The 22997-nt window shown below is 45.7% G+C and overlaps 1 protein-coding gene across 2 annotated transcripts in view; it reads right to left on the bottom strand.

The window, feature by feature from the left end:
* Window positions 1-22997, bottom strand: part of CLCN1 (chloride voltage-gated channel 1) — a 37479-nt gene that overhangs the window by 1763 nt on the left and 12719 nt on the right. Inside the window, exons 8-22 of one of the 2 annotated variants that reach the window (XM_061414991.1) lie at window positions 20537-20662; window positions 20017-20101; window positions 19690-19791; window positions 19294-19378; window positions 18867-19016; window positions 12434-12503; window positions 12135-12245; window positions 9870-10083; window positions 9488-9621; window positions 5462-5703; window positions 5061-5172; window positions 4641-4720; window positions 4360-4398; window positions 354-458; window positions 170-256 (exon numbers count right to left, since the gene is read on the bottom strand). In XM_061414991.1, the coding sequence (XP_061270975.1) occupies window positions 170-256; window positions 354-458; window positions 4360-4398; window positions 4641-4720; window positions 5061-5172; window positions 5462-5703; window positions 9488-9621; window positions 9870-10083; window positions 12135-12245; window positions 12434-12503; window positions 18867-19016; window positions 19294-19378; window positions 19690-19791; window positions 20017-20101; window positions 20537-20662 (1742 nt within the window). The remainder of the gene's footprint in view (window positions 1-169; window positions 257-353; window positions 459-4359; window positions 4399-4640; window positions 4721-5060; window positions 5173-5461; window positions 5704-9487; window positions 9622-9869; window positions 10084-12134; window positions 12246-12433; window positions 12504-18866; window positions 19017-19293; window positions 19379-19689; window positions 19792-20016; window positions 20102-20536; window positions 20663-22997) is intronic. The other variant, XM_061414992.1, reaches the window with a different exon arrangement.

Here is a 22997-nt window from a genome sequence, read left to right as displayed (position 1 = left end):
CCCATGCCATCCTGAGAATATAGGGGGGCTGCCACCCCCTACCCCCTCCAGTCTCTGCGTGAGAAACAGGTGGGAAATCTGGACCACCTCCTGGATGTTAGAACCAGCCCCTCCCCACCTCACCCCTTCCTCCCACTGCTACTCCAACGGGGAGACACGTCGCTCTTACCTCCTCCAGGGCCAGCACACCCCTCAGCTTCCCCATGCTGGTCACGTAAGCAAGGTGGAGGCCCAGGAGGGAGAAGAGGGTGTGGGTCTACGAGGACAGAGTGCTAGGTAAGGTCAGCATGGTGGCCCCACCCCTTCCCGTCCTCCCGGAAGCCCTGCTGGGTGGGCGTTGGGCAAGGACTTGCCTTGTGCAGAGTTGTCTGCTCCACCAGCTGGAAGGGGGACTGGTCAATACAGCAAGAGTCAAAACAGACAGGCTGGCCCAGCTGCTCCTGCTCCCAGGCCTCAATCTGCCAGAGAGGAGAGCCGTCACCCAATATTGGAGCCCCCTTAAACCCCAGATCCTTGATCCCAAACTGCCCTCCAATCCCTGGCCCAGAATCCTGAAATAGGCTGTGAAACTATCAATCACAGCTCCTCCAGGTCGCTGGCCCACCTCCCTTTGCCCCAATAAATTCTCCTCCCTCCTCCAGCCCCAAATCAACCTTCAGCTTCAGGTGCTCAAAACACGCCCCCTTCTTCCTGGTGCCCCAAACGCTTGTTATTCCCCATCCATCTTTCCAGTCTTGTTTTCTACTACTCCTGTAATTTTCTTGGGCTCCAAAATCACTGAGGATGGTGGCTGCAGCCATGACATTAAAAGACACTTACTCCTTACAAGAAAAAGTATGACAAACCTAAACAGTGTATCAAAAAGCAGAGACATCCCTTTGTCAACAAAGTCCATCTAGTCAAAGCTATGGTTTTTCCAGTAGTCACCTACGGCTGTGAGAGCTGGACCATAGAGAAGGCTGAGCACCAAAGAACTGATGCTTTTGAACTGTGGTGCTGGAGAAGGCTCTTGAGAGTCCACTGCACTACAAGGAGATCAAACCAGTCAGTCTTAAAGGAAATCAACCCTGAATATTCACTGAAAGGACTGATGCTGAAGCTCCAATGTTTTGGCTACCTGATGCAAAGAGCCAACTCCTTGGAAAAGACTCTGATGCTGGGAAAGATAGAAGGCAGGAGGAGAAGGGGGCAACAGAGGATGAGATGGTTGGATGGCATCACTGACTCAATGGACATGAGACTGAGCAAACTCTGAGAGAACCAGCAAGGGTCTTGCTCCATCTTAGACTTGCCTTAGCTCTGGACTGAACTCCTCCAGAGTGCTGTGAAGCATCCATCGTTGTGTGTCATGAATAAACCTGCAGGCTGACCTTTTACAAATCAGATCTTGGCGAAACTTTATTGGATTTAAAGAGCTGTTCTGGGTCACATGGCACTTTGTTGACTCAAACAAGCTGCTTTTGTGTGTGTGTTTGGTTGGTTTGTTCTACATTGTATTGCTTTGTCTGTGACCAAAGCAATAAGGCAAAAGTCCAACTGTGCTTTGGATTTTAGATTTGCATGCCCAAATCCCCAAGGTTCCAAATAATCCAGTATCACTGTGGGTCTCATAAACAAATTTTAAATTTTCTGTAACCTCTCTGTCCCCTCCTAATGTGCTAGAGAAAACTTTCAGGAGTCCCTTGGACAGAAAAGAGATCAAACCAGTCAATCCTAAAAGAAATCAACCCTGAATATTCCCTGGAAGGACTGATGCTGAAGCTGAAGCTCCAATACTTTGGCCACTGGATGCAAAGAACTGACTCACTGGAAAAGACCCTTAGCAGGTATGTTGCAGACAAGGTTTACTTATATGATAGGGAGCGAGACCCTTGCCGATACTGGTTTGGTTGGTGCTGCTGTCCTGCAGTGTGCTCTGATCATTCCTGGCCTCCCTGGTTCCATTTTCCCTGTCCTCAGGGAACAACAGTAGCAGAACCATTTCCTGTGCACACGCACCAAGCACTTCTCTGCGCCAAGCATTATGCTAATTGCTTCACTCCTTGAGTCTTCTGCCCTATGGTTATCTCTATTTTACAGATGAGGAAAAACAGAGGAACAGAGTGCCTAAGTGTTTGTCCTTAAATGCTTAAGATTACACAGAGGTGGGCATCTGACCTTGACTGCCCATCATGTCCCAGGAACCCCAGTTTTCATCTGCTCTAGGTTTGATGTGATTCCACGACTTTAAAAAGCTCAGCATCAGTTACAAACCAGGGCTCTAATGGGTGTGTATTCCTAACAGAGCGGTGGAATTAGACAAGTCATAGCAAAGACTTCTGGTGACCTAGAATTGAATTCTTTGACTATTCCCAAAGGTGTCATCTTGATATTGTCAAGGGTGTCATCTGTATTCAGCCTGAAAATACATTCAAAATATCCTGAAGTTTGACTCCTATTGTATCTTATCCTTCGAAAGAGTCATGGTGGGTCCCATGGGAGTTGAGAGCTGCTTAAAGTCTTCCCTGAGACAGATATCAGCTAAAAATGTATCATCTATCTTCTTTTTATCCCTAGTTGCACTTTATTTCCTGTGGTTATTAAATAACCTCACTGATCGACTAGGTGGCTTTCTTTGGTGCATTAAAAAAAAAAAAAAAAGTATTATTGGTTTCAGCAGCCTAGTAAAGTACTCCTTCATTGTAGTTAAGACCCATCTGATTCCTGCTTGTGGGTAGAAGGAATAGTTCAATTTTTTTCATCTGTGATTATCCATTTGATTTTTCAGGTCATTTATCCAGATATGTTGTGTGTCTTGAGGGGTACAAAGGGGAGAAGGGGAAGACCTGCCTTTCTTTCCTGTCACTAACCACCCTCTCCTCCAATCTTGAGTACTTTTAATTTTTAGCACATATATATTCTGGATGGGATTTTCCAGGTGGTTCAGTGGTAAAGAATGCAGGAGATTCAGGAGAGTCAGGTTGATCCCTGGGTTGGGAAGATCCCCTGGAGGAAGAAATGGCAATCCACTCTGGCATTCTTCCCTTGAAAATCCCATGGAGAGAGGAGCCTGGTGGGCTACAGTCCATAGAGTTCCAAAGAGTTAGACACACGCATGGATGCATATATTCTGGACATCCAGTAGATATTTCTTTGAAGATAATATACATTATGGTATTTTATCAGCTACATACTTTTTGTTGTTTGCTCATTTTGCATATCTAATTTTATATTTTAATTTTGAGATAAATTTCCCATGAAAATTACCATTTGAACCATTTTAAGTGTACAATTAAGTGGCTTTTAGTACATTCGAAATATTCAACCATTGGCAACGTCAAATTTCAGAGAGAGAGAGGGGTGGATGGTTGAATAGGAATTAGGGAACTGGCTTATATAGTTGTGAAGGCTAAAAACTCTGATATTTCAGCCACATACTTTTAAAGCTCTACCTTTCAGCCTTTGCAGCAAGCTTGCCTTCTCTTTTACTAAATGGAATGGTTGCTAATGGATTTTATTGGTGTCTCTCCACACCCCAGGGTAGTTCTGATCTGCACAGCTCAGCCATGTGTTCCCAATCTGTTCCGTGTGCCATGTTCTGGTCACTCAGCACAACCTGCTCCACCCAAGTGCTTGATTTTCTCTCTCATGGACTCAACAGCCACCTCTTTGCGGAAATAGGCATTTGTCCCAAGGAGGCACCACTGTCGGAATTTGCCCTCAGTCTGTGGTTCTTCCCAGTCTCGCTTCCTGGAATCTTCCCATTGTCCACTGTCTCAGGGCCCAGATCAACCTAGCATAGTAACTTCACCAGGCACTGATTTCCCCATTTTAGTTTGGATGCTGTTCTTCCACCTCCATTTGTATAAGAGTTGGCTGCCCCGTGCCATTTTCCTGCAGGTAAGTGTCATCCTTCCCACATAGCGTCTGCCTGGTCCAGAGCACCCCTAACGTCTCAAAGCTCTAGGGCTCATCCTATCACCATTGGCCCATCTAAACACAGAGGTCAAAACTTCCTTCTCCTGAAATGACACTGGTCCCCATGAGGACACTGCCATGTTTCCCCACCTCCAAGCAATGTGCCCAGCACCACTCCATAGTCAGACCTCACTAACAACCTCTCAAAGTGTTCTTCTGCCTAGCTTCACATCTTATTCTTACAACAACACAATGAAAAAAAAAAAAGAGCAATATCTTCACTTAACAAGACAAGGAATTCCCTGGTGATCCAGTGGTTAAGACCCCACGCTTCCAATGCAGGTGGCATGAGTTCTATCCCTGGTCAAGGAACTAAGATTTCTGCATGACACACAGCATAGCCAGCAAAACCAAACAAAACAGAAAAATGATTCACCCCAGCTCCCTGTTTCCTTTACTTACCTCTTCAGGAGACATGTTATCCACTAAATCCGTTGAATCCTAGAGAAGAAAGACATAAGTCCAAGTTCCTTCCCTTTCCTTCCTCGTAGAACCATAACCGCCTCTCCCTGGCCAAGCCACAGATGCCTCTTTCCATCCCATCACCCCTTCCATATGATGAAGCTTCTCCTCTCTGGCGGGACCTCTTCCCTCCCACCTAAGGATCATGGGTTTCTCACTCCTCAAAGACAAGTTCCCTTTCCCAAACTCCCCCTTGCTGACTCCAACACATCTTCTCTCACCTGGGTCATTTTCTTCTTTTTGGGGCGAGCTCTGCCTAGCAAGCAGCGAAGCAGGGACTGAAAGATGGAGGGTCTTGGACCTGAGAGGAGTGGTGAGTGGATGGAAATGGAGACCAAGCAATATCATCCTGGGAGGAAAGGCTTAGGGGCCCCAAGCGGTCCTGATACTTTGTCACAACAGGTCTGCATTTCTAGGTGCCTCACCTCCATAGGACCTCCCCTTTCCCACTCTCCTAATCCAGCCCTTGCCCCCCCCCCCCACTTTGGGACAGTAACATTGGACTCAAAGAACAGAAATCCCCTCCCACCATCCCCTGGCCTAATCCCTCCTCATAATAGCAGCCCTTAGGTTGAGGAGCACGCAGAGACAACCCACAAGGTGTGAGGCAAGGGTGAGGTGCATGATGGGAGAATCTTTACCTGTAGACTCCAGTGCTTCTAGCTGCTGTTTGTGGCTGGGCAGGGGCCCATTGGGCTCTTCGGGGGGCAGTGGATCAGTAGGAAGGGGGTGAGAAGGATGAAGAGGAGGCATCTGGAGAGAAAAGTAAAAATTCTCAGTCCTAGAGAAGAGGCTACCTCGTCCTGTCTGTACCAGCTGGTGTCCTGGGAAACCTATCTAACACCCTTGTTCTTTCCAGTTCAGAAGTCCTCAAAGCTCTCTGGGTTCTCGTGGCTCCAAAATTTGCAACCTCATCTTCAGTCCCTGGACACAGGGGCACTGATGTCTTAGACTTTGTCAATGATCATCATCAATCCTCTCTCTTCCTGTTTTCCCTTTGCCCCATCTGTCCCGCTCCCCTGACCCTTCCCAGCCTTCTTACCTCGGGCTTCCCATAGAGATCCTCATCTGCATCTTCATCCACAAAGGCAAAGGACTCGGGTCGACCCTGGGGCCAGACACCAGAGCGCCCCCTAGCCGGCCGCACCTTCCCGTCGAAGGGCAGCTCGGACAGCTTCCTCGCCATGTCCTGGGCCAACCGCAGCCTTCGCTCGGGACACAGGTGACGCTGCAGGAGGGACTGAAGTTCTGACCGCTCCACGGAGCCCAGCAGGATCATTGAATCTAGGGGAGACCCAGGCTTGGCCTGAGGGTAGCTCGATCACCCCCTTGGCCCCTCTCTCCGCAGGATGGAGTCAGGGACTCAGTCCAGCTCCCGACTCTTTTCAGCTCTTACCCTCTCTTCCTAAAAACTCATTTTCAAAGTCTTTCAGGATTGACCTCACTCAGTCCTTTTTATTTCACCCATTTAGCACTTAGGGACCCAATTGAGAGTACATTATTACTGTTTAGTCATTTAGTCGTGTCTGACTCTTTGGGACTCCATGGACTATAGCCCACCAGGCTCCCCTGTCCGTGGGATTTCCCAGGCAAGAATAATGGAGTGGGTTGCTATTTCCTTCTCCATGAGAGTATATTAACTGGTGCTAATTTGTACTTATTTTGATGCAGCCCTTACATAGACAGTTTGCAAACAGGTGAACTAGGTATTAAAATAGGCTCATCAACCCTGTCTCCAAAAGAAGACATGTTAAAAGCCATTCACACTGAGATGGGACTATATTGGGCTGGTTAAAAAGTTTGTTTGGGTTTTCTGTATCATCTTATGTGCTGTGTGCTATGCTTAGTCGCTCAGTTGTGTCCGACTCTTTGTGACCTCATGGACTGTAGCCTGCCAGGCTCCTCTGTCCATGGGAGTCTCCAGGCAAGAATACTGGAGTGGGATGCCAGGCCCTCCTCCAGGAGATCTTCTCAATCTAGGGACTGAACCCAGGCCTCCAGAATTGCAGGCAGATTCTTACCATCTGCGTCACTAGGGAAGCCCGTATCATCTTATGGAAAAACCCAAATGAACTTTTTGGCCAACCCAATACTTTGAAAAAAGGCCACAAGGATATCTGATGTTTAATCACTAAAATACTCTGGGTCCTTCTAGGCATAGACATAATGCCTCCTTTTCCAGGAAAAGTTCTTTTATATTTATTAGAATTCCATTACTATCATTAACATTTTCATTGCATTCTAAGGCCATAAGATTGTATGCATGCTAAGTCACTTCAGACTCTTTGCAACCCTGTGAACTGTAGCCTGCCAAGATCCTCTGTCCATGGGATTTCCGGGGCAAGAATACTGGAGTGGGTTGCCATGCGCTCTCCTCCAGGGCATCTTCCTGACCCAGGGATCAAACCCACATCTTTTGGATAGACCCCCATGTCTCTTACATCTCCTTAATTGGCAGGCAGGTTCTTTACCACGAGCACTGCCTGAGAAGCCCAAGATTAAGGCAGTGTTATTGAGATAAATCTTTCTGTTAGTCTCATGCTGTGTGCTGTGCTGAGTCGCTTCAGTCCTGTCTGACTGTAAGATCCTAAGGACTGTAGCCCGCCAGGCTCTTCTGTCCATGGAATTCTCCAGACAAGAATAATAGAGTGGGTTGCTGTGCCCTCCTCCAGGGGTTCTTCCTGACCCAGGGATAGAACCTGCATCTCTTATGTCTTCTGCATTGGCAGGCAGGTTCTTTACCACTGTTAAGAATTAGTCATTACTATTAAAACCCTGCAACCCACCAGCCGTATCCCTGTTCCAATGAGGAGCCACTGCTTTAGAGGCCACTGAAAGGCATTTGGGGTTTGGGAAAATATTAAAACTAAGGTAATTTGGATATTCTAATCATCTAAAATTAGAACTGACAATTTAAATGGCTTCAAATGGCCCTATGATTCCATTACACTAATTCAAACATTAGACAACTATTTATTTAATATCTGGTAAATACCTACAAGGAAGAAGTCTGAGGGAGACAGATGTTATAGTCTCAGCCCTCAAAGGATACCGAATCTAGTGAAGAAGATAAGACATGGATATAGAAACCACAGTAAGAAGTAATACGAAGCAAGATTAAGTGTCAGAGGTGGGCAGAAAGGATGGTGAAGGAGGTGAAATCACTACTTATCAAAGATGTTTACTCCTTCGCATGGAACAGTCTCATCTGCTCCTTAAATTGGGTATTAAAGAACAGCTGTCATTTAGCTATGGGGCAAAGACAGCCACCTCAGGGGGTGTAAGATTTACAGCTGAGCCTCATTATTCACAGATTCCCTATTTGTGAAGGCTTCCCTGATGGCTCAGTCAATAAAGCATCCACCTACAATGCAGGAGACCCAGGTTCAATCCCTGGGTCAGGAAGATTCCCTGGAGAAGGAAATGGCAACCCATTCCAGTATTCTTGCCTGGAGAATCCCAGGGACAGAGGAGTCTGGTGAGCTACAGCCTATGAGGTTGCAAGAGCCAGACACGATTTAGCAACTAAACCACTACCATTACCTATTTGTGAATTCACCCACTGGCTCAAGTATATTTGTAACCCAAAATCAATACATGCTGTGCTTTCCCCATCATTCACAGCACATGTAAAGCAGCAAAAGATCTGAGCTGCCCCACACACATGTTCCCAGTTGAGTCTGAACAGAGTGAAACGCTGCCTTTTTTTTTTTCTCTAGCTTCACAAGTGTTCCTTTCATGATCCATTGAATGCCATGATTTTTATATTCTTGTGTTTCATGATGGTGATTTTGTTGTTTACAATTGACCCCAAGCAAGAAGGCTTTGATGTGCCTTATGGAGAAAATACATGTGTTAGATAAGCTTTATTTAGCCATGAGCTATCGTGCTGTTGGTCGTGGTGAGTTCCAAGTTAATGAATTAACAACAGATATGAAATAAGTTGTCTTTAAGGAGAAACACAGGGCTTCCCAGGTGGCACTATTAAAGAACTCGCCTGCCAATGAAGGAGACGTAAGAGACATGGGTTCAATCCCTGGGTCAGGAAGATCCCCTGGAGGAGGGCATGGCAACCCACTCCAGTATTCTTGCCTGGAGAATCCCATGGACAGAGGAGCCTGGCAGGCTACAGTCCACAGGGTCACAAAGAGTCAGACATGACTGAAGCAACTTAGCACACACGCAAGGAGAAACCCATTTAAGACAAGTGTATGCTGCTTTGGCTGCTGCTGCTGCTAAGTCGCTTCAGTCATATCTGACTCTGTGCGACCTCATAGACGGCAGCCCACCAGGCTCCCCCATTCTGGGATTCCCCAGGCAAGAACACTGGAGTGGGTTGCCATTTCCTTCTCCAATGCATGAAAGTGAAAAGTGAAAGTGAGGTCGCTCAGTCGTGTCCGACTCTTCTCGACTCCATGGACTGCAGCCCACCAGGCTCCTCCGTCCATGGGATTTTCCAGGCAAGAGTACTGAAGTGGGGTGCCATTGCCTTCGCCAGCTGCTTTGACTACTTGAAGAAAATGTGACCAGAGGCTTGCAGGAACTTCACCTTGAATTTCCTTTGGGAGCAATGGTTCAGTGAAGTGAAAGTCGCTCAGTTGTGTCCGACTGTTTACGACCCCATGGATTACACAGTCCATGGAATTCTCCAGGCCAGAGTACTGGAGTGGGTAGCCTTTCCCTTCTCCAGGGGATCTTCCCAAGCCAGGGATCGAACGCAGGTCTCCCGCATTGAGGGCAGATTCTTTGCCAGCTGAACTACAAGGTTCGTAAGTACAGTATCCCTAATTCAGTGTTCATGGCAAGTTTTTAGAACATAACTACAAGGAATAATGAGAATCAACTGTATTTCTTTCACTGGATTTTTAACTGTCTTCCTGCATTGTGGTCTGTGCTTTTCCTTCCTTGAAGATGATGGATCATGTTCGCTAAGGAGCAGGGGCCAGGTGGCCTGTAGCAGACTGGGTGGCCCCTACAGACAAGCGCTCACCCCAGTACTGCCTGCACTTCTGTGGCGCCTTTGTTCAGGTCACTAGCCCAGGAATCTGCTTCCTTCCCTCCCACTGACCTTTCGATTCAACCAGTGGTAAAGTCTTGACTGTGGTGGTCTGGAGCAGGTTTCGCAACTCCCCGTATGTGCAGGAAGCTGAAACAAACTTCACATCCCGTACCATGATGTCCTCAACAAAGATTGTAAATTTGCTATGGAGGGAGAAAGCACCGGGGAGGTTAGCCCCACCATATGTGCCTGTCCTTGGTTGTCCCTTCACTCCTCCCATGAGGTCTTCACCATGCATTTGATCACTCTTAAAATTATTAAGTACACGGGAATATAAAAATAAGTAAAAAAAGCAGTGCATCCAGACATCAACCCTAACCTCATTCTCAATCTCAGAACCTCCCACCCCCACCCCATCAGATCTGAACTAATTCCAGCTGGTGCCCCTGACCTGAGCTGGTTCCAACCAAGGTCAGGCAAGTAGGGTAGCTTCTTGACCTGGATGATGCTGTCGTAAAGGGAGGGCTGCAGGCTCTGAGCCACCATGTTGGCCAAGATAACAGCCACCATCATGGGTAGGATGTGTGCAATCTGACCCGTTAGTTCGAAGCAAATCACGGCCGTGGAGACTGTGTGGGACACCGCGCCAGTCAGTGCTGCTGCTCCTGGAATCAGACACAGATGTGCACCCTGCGTTAGGGCTGCCTTTCCTGGCATGGTGGCTATGTAGAGGGGGCGGTGATGGGTGTGACACAGGGTGAGGGGATGTGACCCCGGGCAGTGCCAGCACTCCTGAGATGACCCTGTGTCAAGTAGGGGCTAGAATGCTGAGCTGTTAGAAAATCATTTTGATCTCATTCTACGACCTTTGGCAACTTAAAAAATTTTGTGTGTCCAAATTTTCATTTATAAAATATAGTGATGTGCTATCTGTTCCTTGCTTTTAAACAATTGGATCACTCTTAACTGAGCATTTTTAAAAACCCATTTACAACATTTATTTTGGGCCTCAGGTTCTGATGCCAACAATTTATGAGCAGATTCAAAACCCAAGAATCGTGCTGTGGGCTTGGAGCAATGAGATCCTGATTCTATCTCTCAATGGTATGAGAAGAACTTAATCCATCTGGAACCCCATTCTCTCATCTCTAAGGCGAAAGGGGTCATTAGATAAGTTCTAAGGCCCTTGCAGATCTAAAACATTATGATTCCATAAGCTCTTTGAAGATAGAATCTGTCTTACTTGTTTTTGGTTATGATTTCCCATCAGCCAAAGAGTCCCTAGTACATGAACTTTATTTCTTATTTAAACATGGGAAGATATGCTATGAGAAAAGATGCTGGGGAAGCCATACATGAAAATAGAGTAAGAAAAAGTCACAAAAGATAAAGATCAGGAGGAATGGTTTTACTGGATAGTGCATGCAATATACTATAGAACATTAACACAGCCAGAGGATGACATGGCTGGATGGCATCACTGACTCGATGGACTTGAGTCTGAGTGAACTCCGGGAGTTTGTGATGGACAGGGAGGCCTGGCGTGCTGCGATTCATGGGGTCGCAAAGAGTCGGACACGATTGAGCAACTGAACTGAACTGAACTGATGTATATATCCAATATAGAAGCCTATATATATATATATATATATATATATATATATATATATATACATGGGCTTCCCAGGTAGCTCAGTGGTAAAGAATTCACCTGCCAATGCAGGAACTACAGAATACATAGGTTTGATCCCTGGGTCAGAAAGACCCCCTAGAGGAGGGCATGGCAACCCACTCCAGTATTCTTGCCTGGTGAATCCTATGGACACAGGAGCCTGGTGGGCTACTCATAGGATCACAAAGAGTCGGACGTGGCTGAAGTGACATAGCATGCATGCATGCTAAGGGAAATGTCTACCAGAGAGGTTGAAGGGATATGAGAGGCGTGAAGATAGGGAATAATAGCAGATGCAAGAAGTTTTTGTACAAAACTGTGATGGGGGACTAAGGTCACCGGATGTTCTATAAAGCTGATTAATTCTTCTATATCAAAGGGAAGTGTGGCCTTAGATGCCATGGGAGTTTAATAAAGAGGAGAGTGAAGGAGGAAGCATAATAATTCTAGGGAATATCCTAGTCATTTTGTTAGACATGGTTTTTGGGTGGAAGGGACCATACATGTAATGGAAAAAGATAATCTCAGACTCTCAAAATGTCAGACATCTCAGAAGTCATTTTAGAATAAAGAAACTAAAGTGCAGAAAGGCAGGTAATCTGCCCCATGGTCATCTAGTGACAAGAGGTGGGGATGAGACCACAGCCCACATTTCTTAGCTCTTAGTCATAGGCTCCTAAGTCTCGTCAATGTGAGCACACCAGCAGGTAGGAGTATTCGAGCCAGTCACAAACACTGTTCTTTCCACGATTCTTTGGAGAAAAAGAAAAAGCCCTTACCAAACACTCAGAGGCAATCCTGGGTGTTCTCATCCTTATTATCTCATTTAATCCCTGAAATCCCTATTCTGTGTGAAGAAATACGGAGGCTCAGAGATGTTTAATGAGAGCTAATTAGAGTCAGAGCCAAGGGCTGATTATTTAAATAAAAGTTGAATTAAATAGCATTAAATGAAGACTGTTATTGTATAGCCTGGAATGCAGGTGTCATGGGAGAGTCTGAGTGTGGGTGTCCAGGATTACAGGAGGGTGGAATGTGGCTTACCAATAACTGCGTAGCCCCCAGGTAGGATCTTGTAGATGATGTCATCAAATAAGATACCATCTGGGAAAATCATGGCCATGATCTCTCCTACTAGCCTTCCGAATGCAGCTCCTAGGGAGAGACCAAAGGAAGGCAGGTGTTGAGAGATCCAAGTTCTTTATCCTCCATTTTTTAAGAGCCAATGCCTCCTTGGGTGCTAACACTGAACACAAGCCCCCAGCATTCCAGGCCTTTCCTTATTTTCACAGTACCCTAGCTTGAACCACCAGTAAGGTCCCAGGCTTCTCATCAGAACTTACCGAGCACAAACACAGGCATGAATCCTCCGCAGGGTATGGGCATGGTGGTGGCCACGATGGACATCCAGAACTGGGGTAAAAAGAGGCGTCAGCGCACCCTCCAGACTGTGCCCAACACACACACACACTCACAACCCCCTTCTTTCCTGCTTCTTGTTCCAAGAGGTACAGAAATCCTGGGAGAGCTAATCCTTCTGGAAGTCATCTTGTCTGTCACCTTCCCCCAGAACCAAAAAAAGCATGGAGCACTCAGGCTAAGATATCACCAAAGACAACATTATAAGAAGGTTCCTCCAGGCAGTTAACCCAAATCGCTCCTACTTGGAGTGAGAATATTTGCCTTTAGATAATCAAAACAAGGATTGGGGCCCCAGGGGACTCCTCTGTCACTGCCCCCAAAGGGTCCTAGCCCACTGTATCCTCTTAACCCCAAAAGGTCACCTCAGCAGAGCAGCCTGAAGCTCTTGAACCTGCAGGATATCTTTTCCTGGCCAGACTATGTTTCCGAAAAAGAGCCTCATTTCCAAGCGACAGACACCTTCAAGTCATAGTGATTTACTGTGTGACTGACTTAGCTTCAGGAGGGTCATTTACAAAGCCATCTACATTGTAAACCTCACAAGGGAGCCTGGAGTGAAGATGGCCCTGCCTGAGCCATTTGCTTTAACATTTTCCTTTAACATCAAATCACCTTCAACAAAGATGAGAAAATCAGATCTGTCCGGACCAACCTGCAAGAGTACATTGCGAGAGCCAGCTAAGCCAGCCAGTGTCATAAAAAAGAACTCCAAGGCCAAGGTATTATTCCAAAAGGAACTGGGATGATTTTAGCGGAAGTAATATGTGTAATTGCTTTACGACGTTGTGTTGGTTTCTGCCGTACATTTGTTATTGTCTTTTGAGGTCAGCCCTGGCTCAAGGGAATCTCTCTAAGGTTCAGAAAATGAGACACTTTATTTCTCATTAGTTTACAATAAAGTTGGTGCAGTTTTCAGTTGTACATATTTTTATCCTGGTAATTTGTTTTGACCCTTAGCTGCTGTCATCTTTTACCAAATTCATTTCAGACCTTTTTCTAAGATTGGTTTACTTATTTTGGAAGTCATATGTAAACCTGTTGCTTAATTTTTATATTATGTCACATATTTTTGTTTCTTTTACAGATATTTCAAAAGTTCAATCACTGGTCTTTTCCCCATTCTATTTCTCAGTTCTTTTGCCTATTCTGCTGCGAATATGGGCTTCCCTTGTGGCTCAGCTGGTAAAGAATCCGCCTGCAATGTGGGAGACCTGGGTTCGATCCCTGAGTTGGGAAGATCCCCTGGAGAAGGAAAAGGCCACCCACTCCAGTATTCTGGCCTAGAGAATTTCATGGACTGTATAGCCCATGGGATCACAAAGATGAAAAACTGCACCAACTTTATTGTAAACTAATGAGAAATAAATTTTCTCAGTTTCTGAACCTTAGAGAGATTCCCTTGAGCCAGGGCTGACCTCAGAAGACAATGATAAATGTACAGCAGAAATCAACACAACATCGTAAAGCAATTTGCCCATAATTAAAAATAAATTTAAAAAAAGACAATGATAAAGGCTCTGAGAAGCCTTTGTCCCAGAAGCTCTGAGATCAGGCAAAATACATATTTGTCAGAATGCACGTGTGCATGCTAAGTCGCTTCAGTCGTGTCCGACTCTTTGCCACCCTATAGACTATTGCCCTCTGCCCATGGGGTTCTCCAGGCAGGAATACCTGAATGAGTTGTCATTTCCTTCTACAATTGTCAGAACAGAACTGTTTAAAATAGCAAAGTTGAGAACAGCAGAGTTAGATGTACAAATGAAGAGGGTTGCAGATTGCAAATTCCTTGAGTGTGTAACAAGAGTTTGCCTGTCTCTGCCTTCTCTCAGTCCCAGCACAGTGCTCAGTACATGCAGGTCAGGATGTAGGTAGGTGGGTAGGTAGGTAGGAGGTAGAAAGGTAAGTTAAGTAGACAGGAAGGAAGGAAAGAAAGAAGAGTTAGGTCAAACAGTATTCATACAAAGCAGAAAAGCTTCTCAGAGCTAATATTTGCTTAAAACACCCAACAGTAATGCTTGCAGGGGAACTTGTTTGAACCGTGATGAGCAGACATCACCAAAGACTACCCCACTGGACTGTCTGGAGACGGAGTTCTAGCTGCCGATAGTTTAAGCTTCTTAAGGGATCCTGACTCATAACATTTGGAGACCTCTTGAACTATTCTGTACTATCTCTTTGGAATAAGTACATGAAAGCCATAAGGGATTTTGCAGGCTCAGGTTAATCTGAAAGCTCCAGTAATACAGATAATAGGCGGCCAATGGGTCTGATTTCAGAGGATGAACTTTAGATTATCCTCCAAGATACACGTAAGAAGAGGCTCAGCATCACAGGACGCTGAAAGTTATCAACTCCTGCAGCACAGAGGTGGACGCTTGAGACTAGCAAACTTTTTGAGTTGTTAGCACACAAAAGGGAAAATCCAAAAGCAGGGCAAATGATCTGGAACACAAATTACTCCCAAGATTTTAAGCCCCCAGTTCTAGAGAAGTGGGAAACTAGAGACCCCTTCTCACAGATTGTGTTTTCTTTAGATGCTTCACAAGGAGGAAGCACAGGAAGATTAGGCAAGAATTCTCCAGAGCCTCAGGCTGTACTGAGAACTCAATGATACTAGCTAATAACGTTAGACTCATTAAAAAGGAAATGGAGATGTTGTAATCATATTCATGCTCATTAGAGACACACCAGACTCACAACAAGACGATAACTTTCCATGTCTTAAAATTGGGAAGATGGAAGTTCCCTTCATCAGTGTTACGAAAGAGCTGAACTGAGAATCCTATCTGTGAACACGGATACTGCCAGAAGACCGCATGGGCTAAATTTCAAATTAGACTGGAAAAATAGTTCTAGTCAATTTTATGTTTTAATGTAGCTAGGTACCTTTACTGTCCACATTTTGGAAATAAAAAGGGTATGGTTATATGTCCAGTGATAGGAGAGTAAAGATACTGGAAGCAGTGATAACTAGGTAATATAGATTTATAGCAGCGGGTGGTTTTATATTTAAAATATTATAGAATAGTACAGGCCTGCTGAAAACTATTGGGCTTGAAATATAGCCCAAGAAATGTGAGTTTCTTTTCTTTAAAAAAAATTATTTATTTATTGGCTGTGCTGGGTCTTCGTTGCTACTCGGGTTTTTCACTAGTGTGGCAAGCGAGGGCTTCTCTCTAGTTGTGGTGTATGCGCTTCTCATCTCTCACTGTGGAGTACAGGTTCCTGGGCACTTGGACTTCAGTAGTTATAGCTCCTGGGCTCTAGAGCACAGGCTCAATAGTTGTAGTACACAGGGCTATTTGCTCCGTGGCATGTGGGATCTTTCCAGAGCAGGAATCAAACTTGTGTCTCCAGCATTGGCAGGCAGATTCTTTATCACCGAGTTGCCAGGGAAGCCCCAAGTTTCTTTTCTTGATTCTCTTATATGTAGACATTAATGAGGATGTAATTAAGTAAGAAATTAGTGAGTGACATACAGCTTAGTCCTTCTATATAATCCAAGTAGGTTTCTCAGAATAAACCTCAGTCTGCAAAGTGGGATCCAGAGATATGCTTGGGAATCTGGGGAAATGAGGCGAGGCGTGAAGGAGATGTTGAAAATATATACAGAATTTTGTTTCTCCCAAAATTTTCAAACGCTTAATGTTTCAAAAATATATATGATCCCAAAGAAGCAGTTCAGTCTAGAGGAGTATCACAAAAACAGAATTATTATCATCAAACAAAAAATTCTGAGATGCCATCAAAATTTGGACTTGGTTACTGCAGATGGGTGTGTACGCTCAACAGCTAATTACAAGGAGCTGGGGTTTATAAATGAGAGAAGATAAACTCTATAATGAAAAATCATATCCCTAGCAAGACACTGAGAACTTTTATGATTAAAAAAAAAATCAAATCTATTGAAGGAAGAAATGAAAATGATCTAATTAATAAAGTGGGTGTGCAAAATATGGATGGCATAGGCCCAATTAGCCCATGTGGAATGGAATAAGAAACAGAATACATAAATACAGCTCCCAGAAGCCCACAGCAAATCCTGAAAACAAGTGACAGAGTTGGAACCTGGTATGTCAAGCGCTTGGTATCTCTAATCATAAGACCATTGACAAGCACATTAAATGAACAGCAAAAAACCAAGAAGAAAATTTTAAATAACTTTTCCCAACCCCAAGCATTGGATACGCCAAAGATCAATAATCAAGTATCACATATTTGGCCCACAGTAGGTGCATTAGAACACTTATTGAATAAATGGACGAAAGAGCCCTCTATGGCTATTACCATGTAACTTAGTGACGCATATCCTATGGAAATAGAGTTTCACAGTAAGTATCGAGAATAAGTTGCATACCGCAATCAGACAGTAGCCTCCACTCGCTGCAACTAGAGAAACCCCACGTGCAGCAACAAAGACCCAGCGCAGTCAAAAATAGCTAATTTTTAAAAAAAGGTTCTCTTTAAAAAAGAATAACTTAATAAACATGAAAGTTCAATGTGGACAGAACTCTTTATAATTTGGCAAATTACATGGGAATGAAGAACCGAAGAACTGCCTTTTGCGGGTGAATTCTTAATAGGCAAGGTATTCAGTGATAACACCAACCAGAACACTCCTTATGCACGATTCTGAACATCTAGATGCCTCTTGCTTTATTGTGTATATTCTATTTTAAACATATCAACTTTTGTGGATTCATCTAAAGTCTGCCCCCAAAGTACTGTCAAACCTACTAAAATGTATGTAAAAAATTGTGCTATAGACTAAAATAGAATTGTTACTTGGATTTGTTAAAAAAAAAAAATCAAATGAAAACCCTAATATATAGAGGAAAATCATGGGCTACTCAGACAAGGTTTAGTCGCTAAGTCGTGTCTGACTCTTGTGATCCCATGGGCTGGAACCCACCAGGCTCCTCTGTCCATGGGACTCTCCAGGTGAGAATACTGGAGTGGATTGCCATTTTCTCCTCCAAATATATACAGGAAAATCATGGGCTATTCAGACAAGACATACTATTAATAATGAGGCAATCATCAAAAAGACAGAAAAAGACAAACAGCAATTATAACAGATGTCACAACCAGGGGTGGGAATAAAAATAACCTTGTACAAGGCAGTAACTGAAAATTCTATAACCATGTGATCCTTGACGGGAAGATATGAGAAAGAACCAATGTAAGTAAAAGAGATCAGCTTTTGTTTCCTAGCTGAAGTTAGAAGAAAATGGTTTAAGAATGGCAAAATCCTCACAGTCTCGCTACCTCAATGCTAATGCTACTGCTAAGTCACTTCAGTCGTGTCCGACTCTGTGTGACCCCATAGACAGCAGCCCACCAGGCTCCCCCGTCCCTGGGATTCTCCAGGCAAGAACACTGGAGTGGGTTGCCATTTCCTTCTCCAATGCATGAAAGTGAAAAGTGAAAGCGAAGTCGCTCAGTCGTGTCTGACTCTTCGCGACCCCATGGACTGCAGCCCACCAGGCTCCTCCATCCATGGGATTTTCCAGGCAAGAGTACTGGAGTGGGGTGCCATTGCCTTCTCTGTGCTACCTCAATAGAGAATAATAATATTGTAAAAATTATTTATAGTCACTAATAAAATGGATTTAAATATTTTATCTCTTTTGTAATCCTAGAGAAGAGATTATCTACCAGACTGGGAGAAAAATGGATATGCAAATCATCTGAAAATGGATAATCAGATGCTGGAGATGAAGTACCTAATTATCTAATATGTGGAGAGATTTGGTTAATTTTTCTAAGGTCTTCACACAGTTATTGTATTGCTTAAGCTCTGTCTTGTCCCTATTTACTCAGCGGCTGCAATGTCTCAGTAATTTAGCAAGTGAAACCTTTAGAAGGATTATAATAATTATGACATCATGAAGTTGACATAAATGGAACATTAACCCAGATATTGGTTCAGTTTTCTAGATGAGCAACTTATTAATACTTAGGCTCTGATTTCCAAGTTGTTTCTTTTTAGGCTGGACAAAGACCAGGCCAAGTTGTACCCTTCCCTACCTTATGCAAAGGGGCTTCCCTAGTGGCTCAGATGGTAAAGGGCTTCCCAGGTGGCACTAGTGGTAAAGAATCTGCCTACCAATGCAGGAGACTACAGATGCGGAGAAGGAAGTGGCAACCCACTTCAGTGCTCTTGCCTGGAAAATCCCATGGACAGAGGAGCCTGGTGGGCTACAGTCCTTGGGGTCGCAAAGAGTCAGATACAAAGGAGTACACACACACACACACACACACACACACACACACACACACACCCGTTATGCAAACCCTGGTTCGTAGGTTGAAAACAGAAGCTCAGGGAGTCAGGGGTGTAGGGAGAGGTACCTTCATGATGAAGAAGAGGAGGAGGACAGTAACAACACTGGCTTTGGGGTGGATCCACACAGCTGACCGGCCCAGGCTCTCAGGGTCCCCGATATGTTTTACCCACGTATTGTTGTCAAACAGGGTACTGATGGCTTCCCGAGGCATCAGCTATGAGAGGAGGAAGCAAAAGGGAGCAGTTCTGCAGGGATGTTCGGTGCTTCCATTTTTTTTAAAGAGAACCGATTCCCCGGTCTCATTTTTCATGGGTCCCTTTCCTCTTTTTTCTCAGGGAGAGATGGCATCCGTGGGCAAAAGCACGTATGCTCGAAGCCTGAGGGTCACCTCCGCTGTTTCCTCTTTTCCACGTGGCCCCATCCTGGTTTAGTCTCAGTCATGTGCTCAGTGATCTGACCCCCCACCCTCAAAGGTCACCCTTGGAGCTGACCTCTCCGGCCATGAACTGCCCTATTCCTGGTGGAAAGGTGAAGGAAGCGATGACAAAGGTGACGATTCCAGGATAGAGCAGGCGGCTGGAAAAGAAACAGGATTAATTACTTAGAATTAATCCTCATCCTAATTGGATCAACCCACAGTGGATGCCACACCCTGGAAATCTGAAGTTTCCTGGCGTTCCCCTGTGGTCTCAGGCCATTAGACGGAGCACTCTCTCCACCAATAAGCAATCTTTAAAGGGGAAACCACACTGCTCGTCCCTAGTAGGGTATCCGGGCATCTATATTTTATCACAAGCCACTGAAAGGCATTTAACGCCTTCCGCCAAGATTAAAAGGGAGGAACTCTTGGAGAAACCAGAGAGTAAACGGGTAGGGCGGTGACTCACTGCTTAGCCAGAAACTGGCTGAGGACCTTGTGCTTTCGGACACCGAGCATGACTTGGCGATGCAGGTACACAAACACAGCTCCCAGGAACCCACAGCAAATCCTGAGGGTGTAAGCCATACAGAAATGAAACCCTCATCCCTCGGCCCTGGCCACTGCAGGGAAGCAAATACCAGGCCTCCACCTGCCCTTTCTACCCACCTCCCCCCCAACAGTTTCCACCTTACCCATGCCCACGCCAACTTCCCAGCTTGGGTCCTTTCCAATCCAAAGCTTTGCCCCAGCCCTGCCCCGCCCCCCCAACCCCACTCCCAGAGCAGCCACTGACCCGATAATCGCAAAGGCTGGGAGTTCCTGCAGGTCAAAGGGGAAGTCCATTCGGAAGTTGGTTCTGAAGAGGGCTGTGATGGTGACTACAGGATGGAAAGGCCAAGGTCATGGTGGGAGTGTCACAGAAGCCATCGAGGAGGACCCAAGGTCATCAGCCTTAAGGATTAAAGTTTCCTCCAAACCTACTGTCCCCTCTTCTATTTCTTTTTTCTAACACTACTGGCAGAAACGGGCTTCCTTGGCGGCTCAGCAGTAAAGAATCTGCCTGCCAAGGCAAGAGATGCAGATTCGATGCCTAGATCAGGAAGATCCCCTGGAGAAGGAAATGGCAGCCCACTCCAGTATTCTTGCCTGGAAAATTCCACGGACAGAAGAGCCTGGTGGGCTACAGTCCATGGGGTCGCAGAAGAGTCAGACACGACTTGGCAACTAAACAACAGCCCTACTCCACGACCTGTACCTTTGGCCTCTATACCCTGGGCCTTGTCCCACTTCCCAGATGATGCTTCCCATGTTACCAGCATCCTTGTTCCACACGGCCAGCACTCGGAAAACAAAGGCGCTGAACGTGGCTGCAAAGAATCCTCGCCAGTAGTTCCTCACAGCGAAGTAGGTAGAGGTGACCTCGATGCTAAACAGCACTCCTACGGGGCAAGGAAGTCAGGTCAGGTGCAGGCCAGGGGTGAGGCTCTCCCCCATACCCCCACCCCGGGGACCCCAGGAGCTTTGGCTCCTTGAGCCACGAGGGGGGAGCAGTAGTGGGAACGGATGGTCTCTTGGAGTGTGCCATGCTCTAAACCATATACCTGCCCATGCTAGCAGTTTTTGCAGACTAGAGAGATGGTTCAACAAGACACAGAGAAATGGGCAACCGGGGGGGTGTAACCCACAACACATGATGGTTGTGCCTGCTCCACCCCTTTGAAATCAAGGCTGGGTGGAATTCATGGTTGTCTGATATCCACAGGGATCTGAAAATTTTCTGCAGAAAAGTTACAAGAGGGAAAGCTTCTAGAATGAGTGCTCATCAGAGTACCAAGCAGAGCTCAAGATTTACCCCATAACGCCCCCACCCCTGCAATCTCTCCTCCCTTCTCCCATGCGTCATGTACCCTGCAACTTTTAGGGAAGAAATAAGAAAAACAAAAAGGAAGGGACTTTGTAAGAGCTGACAGTACTCAGTATTCCAAGAGAGGGTTCATTAATATTTTTTTCTAATTAAAATGTAAAAAACCTGACTTAAAAGGACCAGATCCAGGGGGGAGGATACCAAGAAGCTCAAAGAAGTTACAAACCATTATGCTCAAGAAAGGAGGGTGAGGTAGAAGGCAAGCTAATTCAGAATCCTAAGTTGCCCTGTTTCTGAGAGTAGATGCTGGAGCAGAAATGAGAAGGTAAATAAACAGAAAAATAGCAAGAGCTGGTGGAAACAAAGGAAGGAAGCTATCAAGGGCATAAAGGACTCAAGAGATGCAAAGAAAATAATCTTTACACATACCATGAATCGGGGAGAAGACTGTGATTAGATGCAAACTGGAAACTGACAACAGAATTACCTAACACCTGGCTAAGCCTCATCTTTATCAGAGCTGAAGACAGAAAACAAGAAATGCAGCCTATAACTGCCTGAGTGGAAAGAGCCCTGGCCCCAGGAAAGACTGTGAACTAGGTCAGGTTCCTGTCCCTTGCTCTCTGTGGCTACTGGTCGGCCAAGAACGCCCCCTCCACCCCCTGCAACCATGCCACCTGCTTCCCATTTCTGGTGGCCTCTCATATCCGAGCCATTTCCTTCCCCCTGTTCTAGGTTCCAAAAGTCACGTCTCTTGATTTCTCAGGATTCCAGCCCTTTCTGCTGCAGGTGACAGTTAGTGGCGATAGGAAGTCATTTATGCCACAGCGAGGGTGGCCTAGTGGTTGCTGCCAGGTGCAACAGCTGCTGCACTTGGGCAGAGGATACCTTGTGGTTCCCCTTCTCTGGGAACCAGTCCCCCCTCTCTGGGATTCCCCAGTCCCCCTCTGCAGGTAAAAACAGTCCCTCCCTTTTCTTGTTTTCTGGGAATTTGGGCCATCACAGCACGTGTTAGCACTTTCAGAGGTAGTTCTCTATTTACATCTCTGCGGTCCCCCTGGTACTGAAGGTTCTTTGGATTCCCAACACCTAACACCTATGTGCCTGGTACATCATCAGGGTTCAAAGCCTTGTCCTATGGATGAGAGGAGAGGAGAGGAGAGAGGAGGGGAGGGGAAGGAGGGGAGATGGGGGACAGGGGAAGGAAGAAAAAGAGCAAGGGATCATTGATGGGTGGAATTTCAGAAAACGGGGAATCTGAGGGACAGCCCTTCGCCAACCACCCCTGGCCCCCGCCCCGCTCCCCAAATCTCATCAGGTTTGGCAGCTGCTCTCTTGGCCTAGAAGGAGGATTTGGGGAGTCGGAGGTCGGGGGCATCAGGCAGAACAAACTGCTCCTTTTCTTCACCAGTAACAAAGAGTCAGAGACAACTGAGCAACTGAACTGAACTGAACAAAACCAAAGTTGGCTCAAAATGTAAACTATCCAACTTACGAATATTTGACGACCAGCTTTTGAAATCCTAGGCTAGATTTCCCTTCCCGAGTTCTGGGACACGTTCTGTAACAGTCTGTCACTGTGTACTTCGGAGCGAGAGTGAATTTTCATATTTGCCTGAGCCAAACAGAAAATGTGCCGCTAAAAGGAAACAAAGCATTAAAAAACACAAACAGCATTTGGAAACTCTCTGGTCTCCTAGGTTCCGTAATGTCGCTCTCTTTCCCACCCTGGAGGCTCCTCTCTGTCTCCTCCTCTGGCACCACAGGCCTTGGTCTCTGACTCTTGCGACTCGTAGATCCACTTTTTCAACCTCATTTATGCCAATAGCTTTAACTACCATCCCCATGCTAACCCACGGGTTGACAAAGCCATGCTTTCAGCTCAGCATGAAGCTGAGCTTTCCTGGACT

The sequence above is a fragment of the Bos javanicus genome, chromosome 4 (genome assembly GCF_032452875.1).
Source record: "Bos javanicus breed banteng chromosome 4, ARS-OSU_banteng_1.0, whole genome shotgun sequence".
In the NCBI taxonomy this organism is placed as follows: domain Eukaryota; kingdom Metazoa; phylum Chordata; class Mammalia; order Artiodactyla; family Bovidae; genus Bos; species Bos javanicus.
This window is presented reverse-complemented; position numbering and strand designations above follow the sequence as displayed.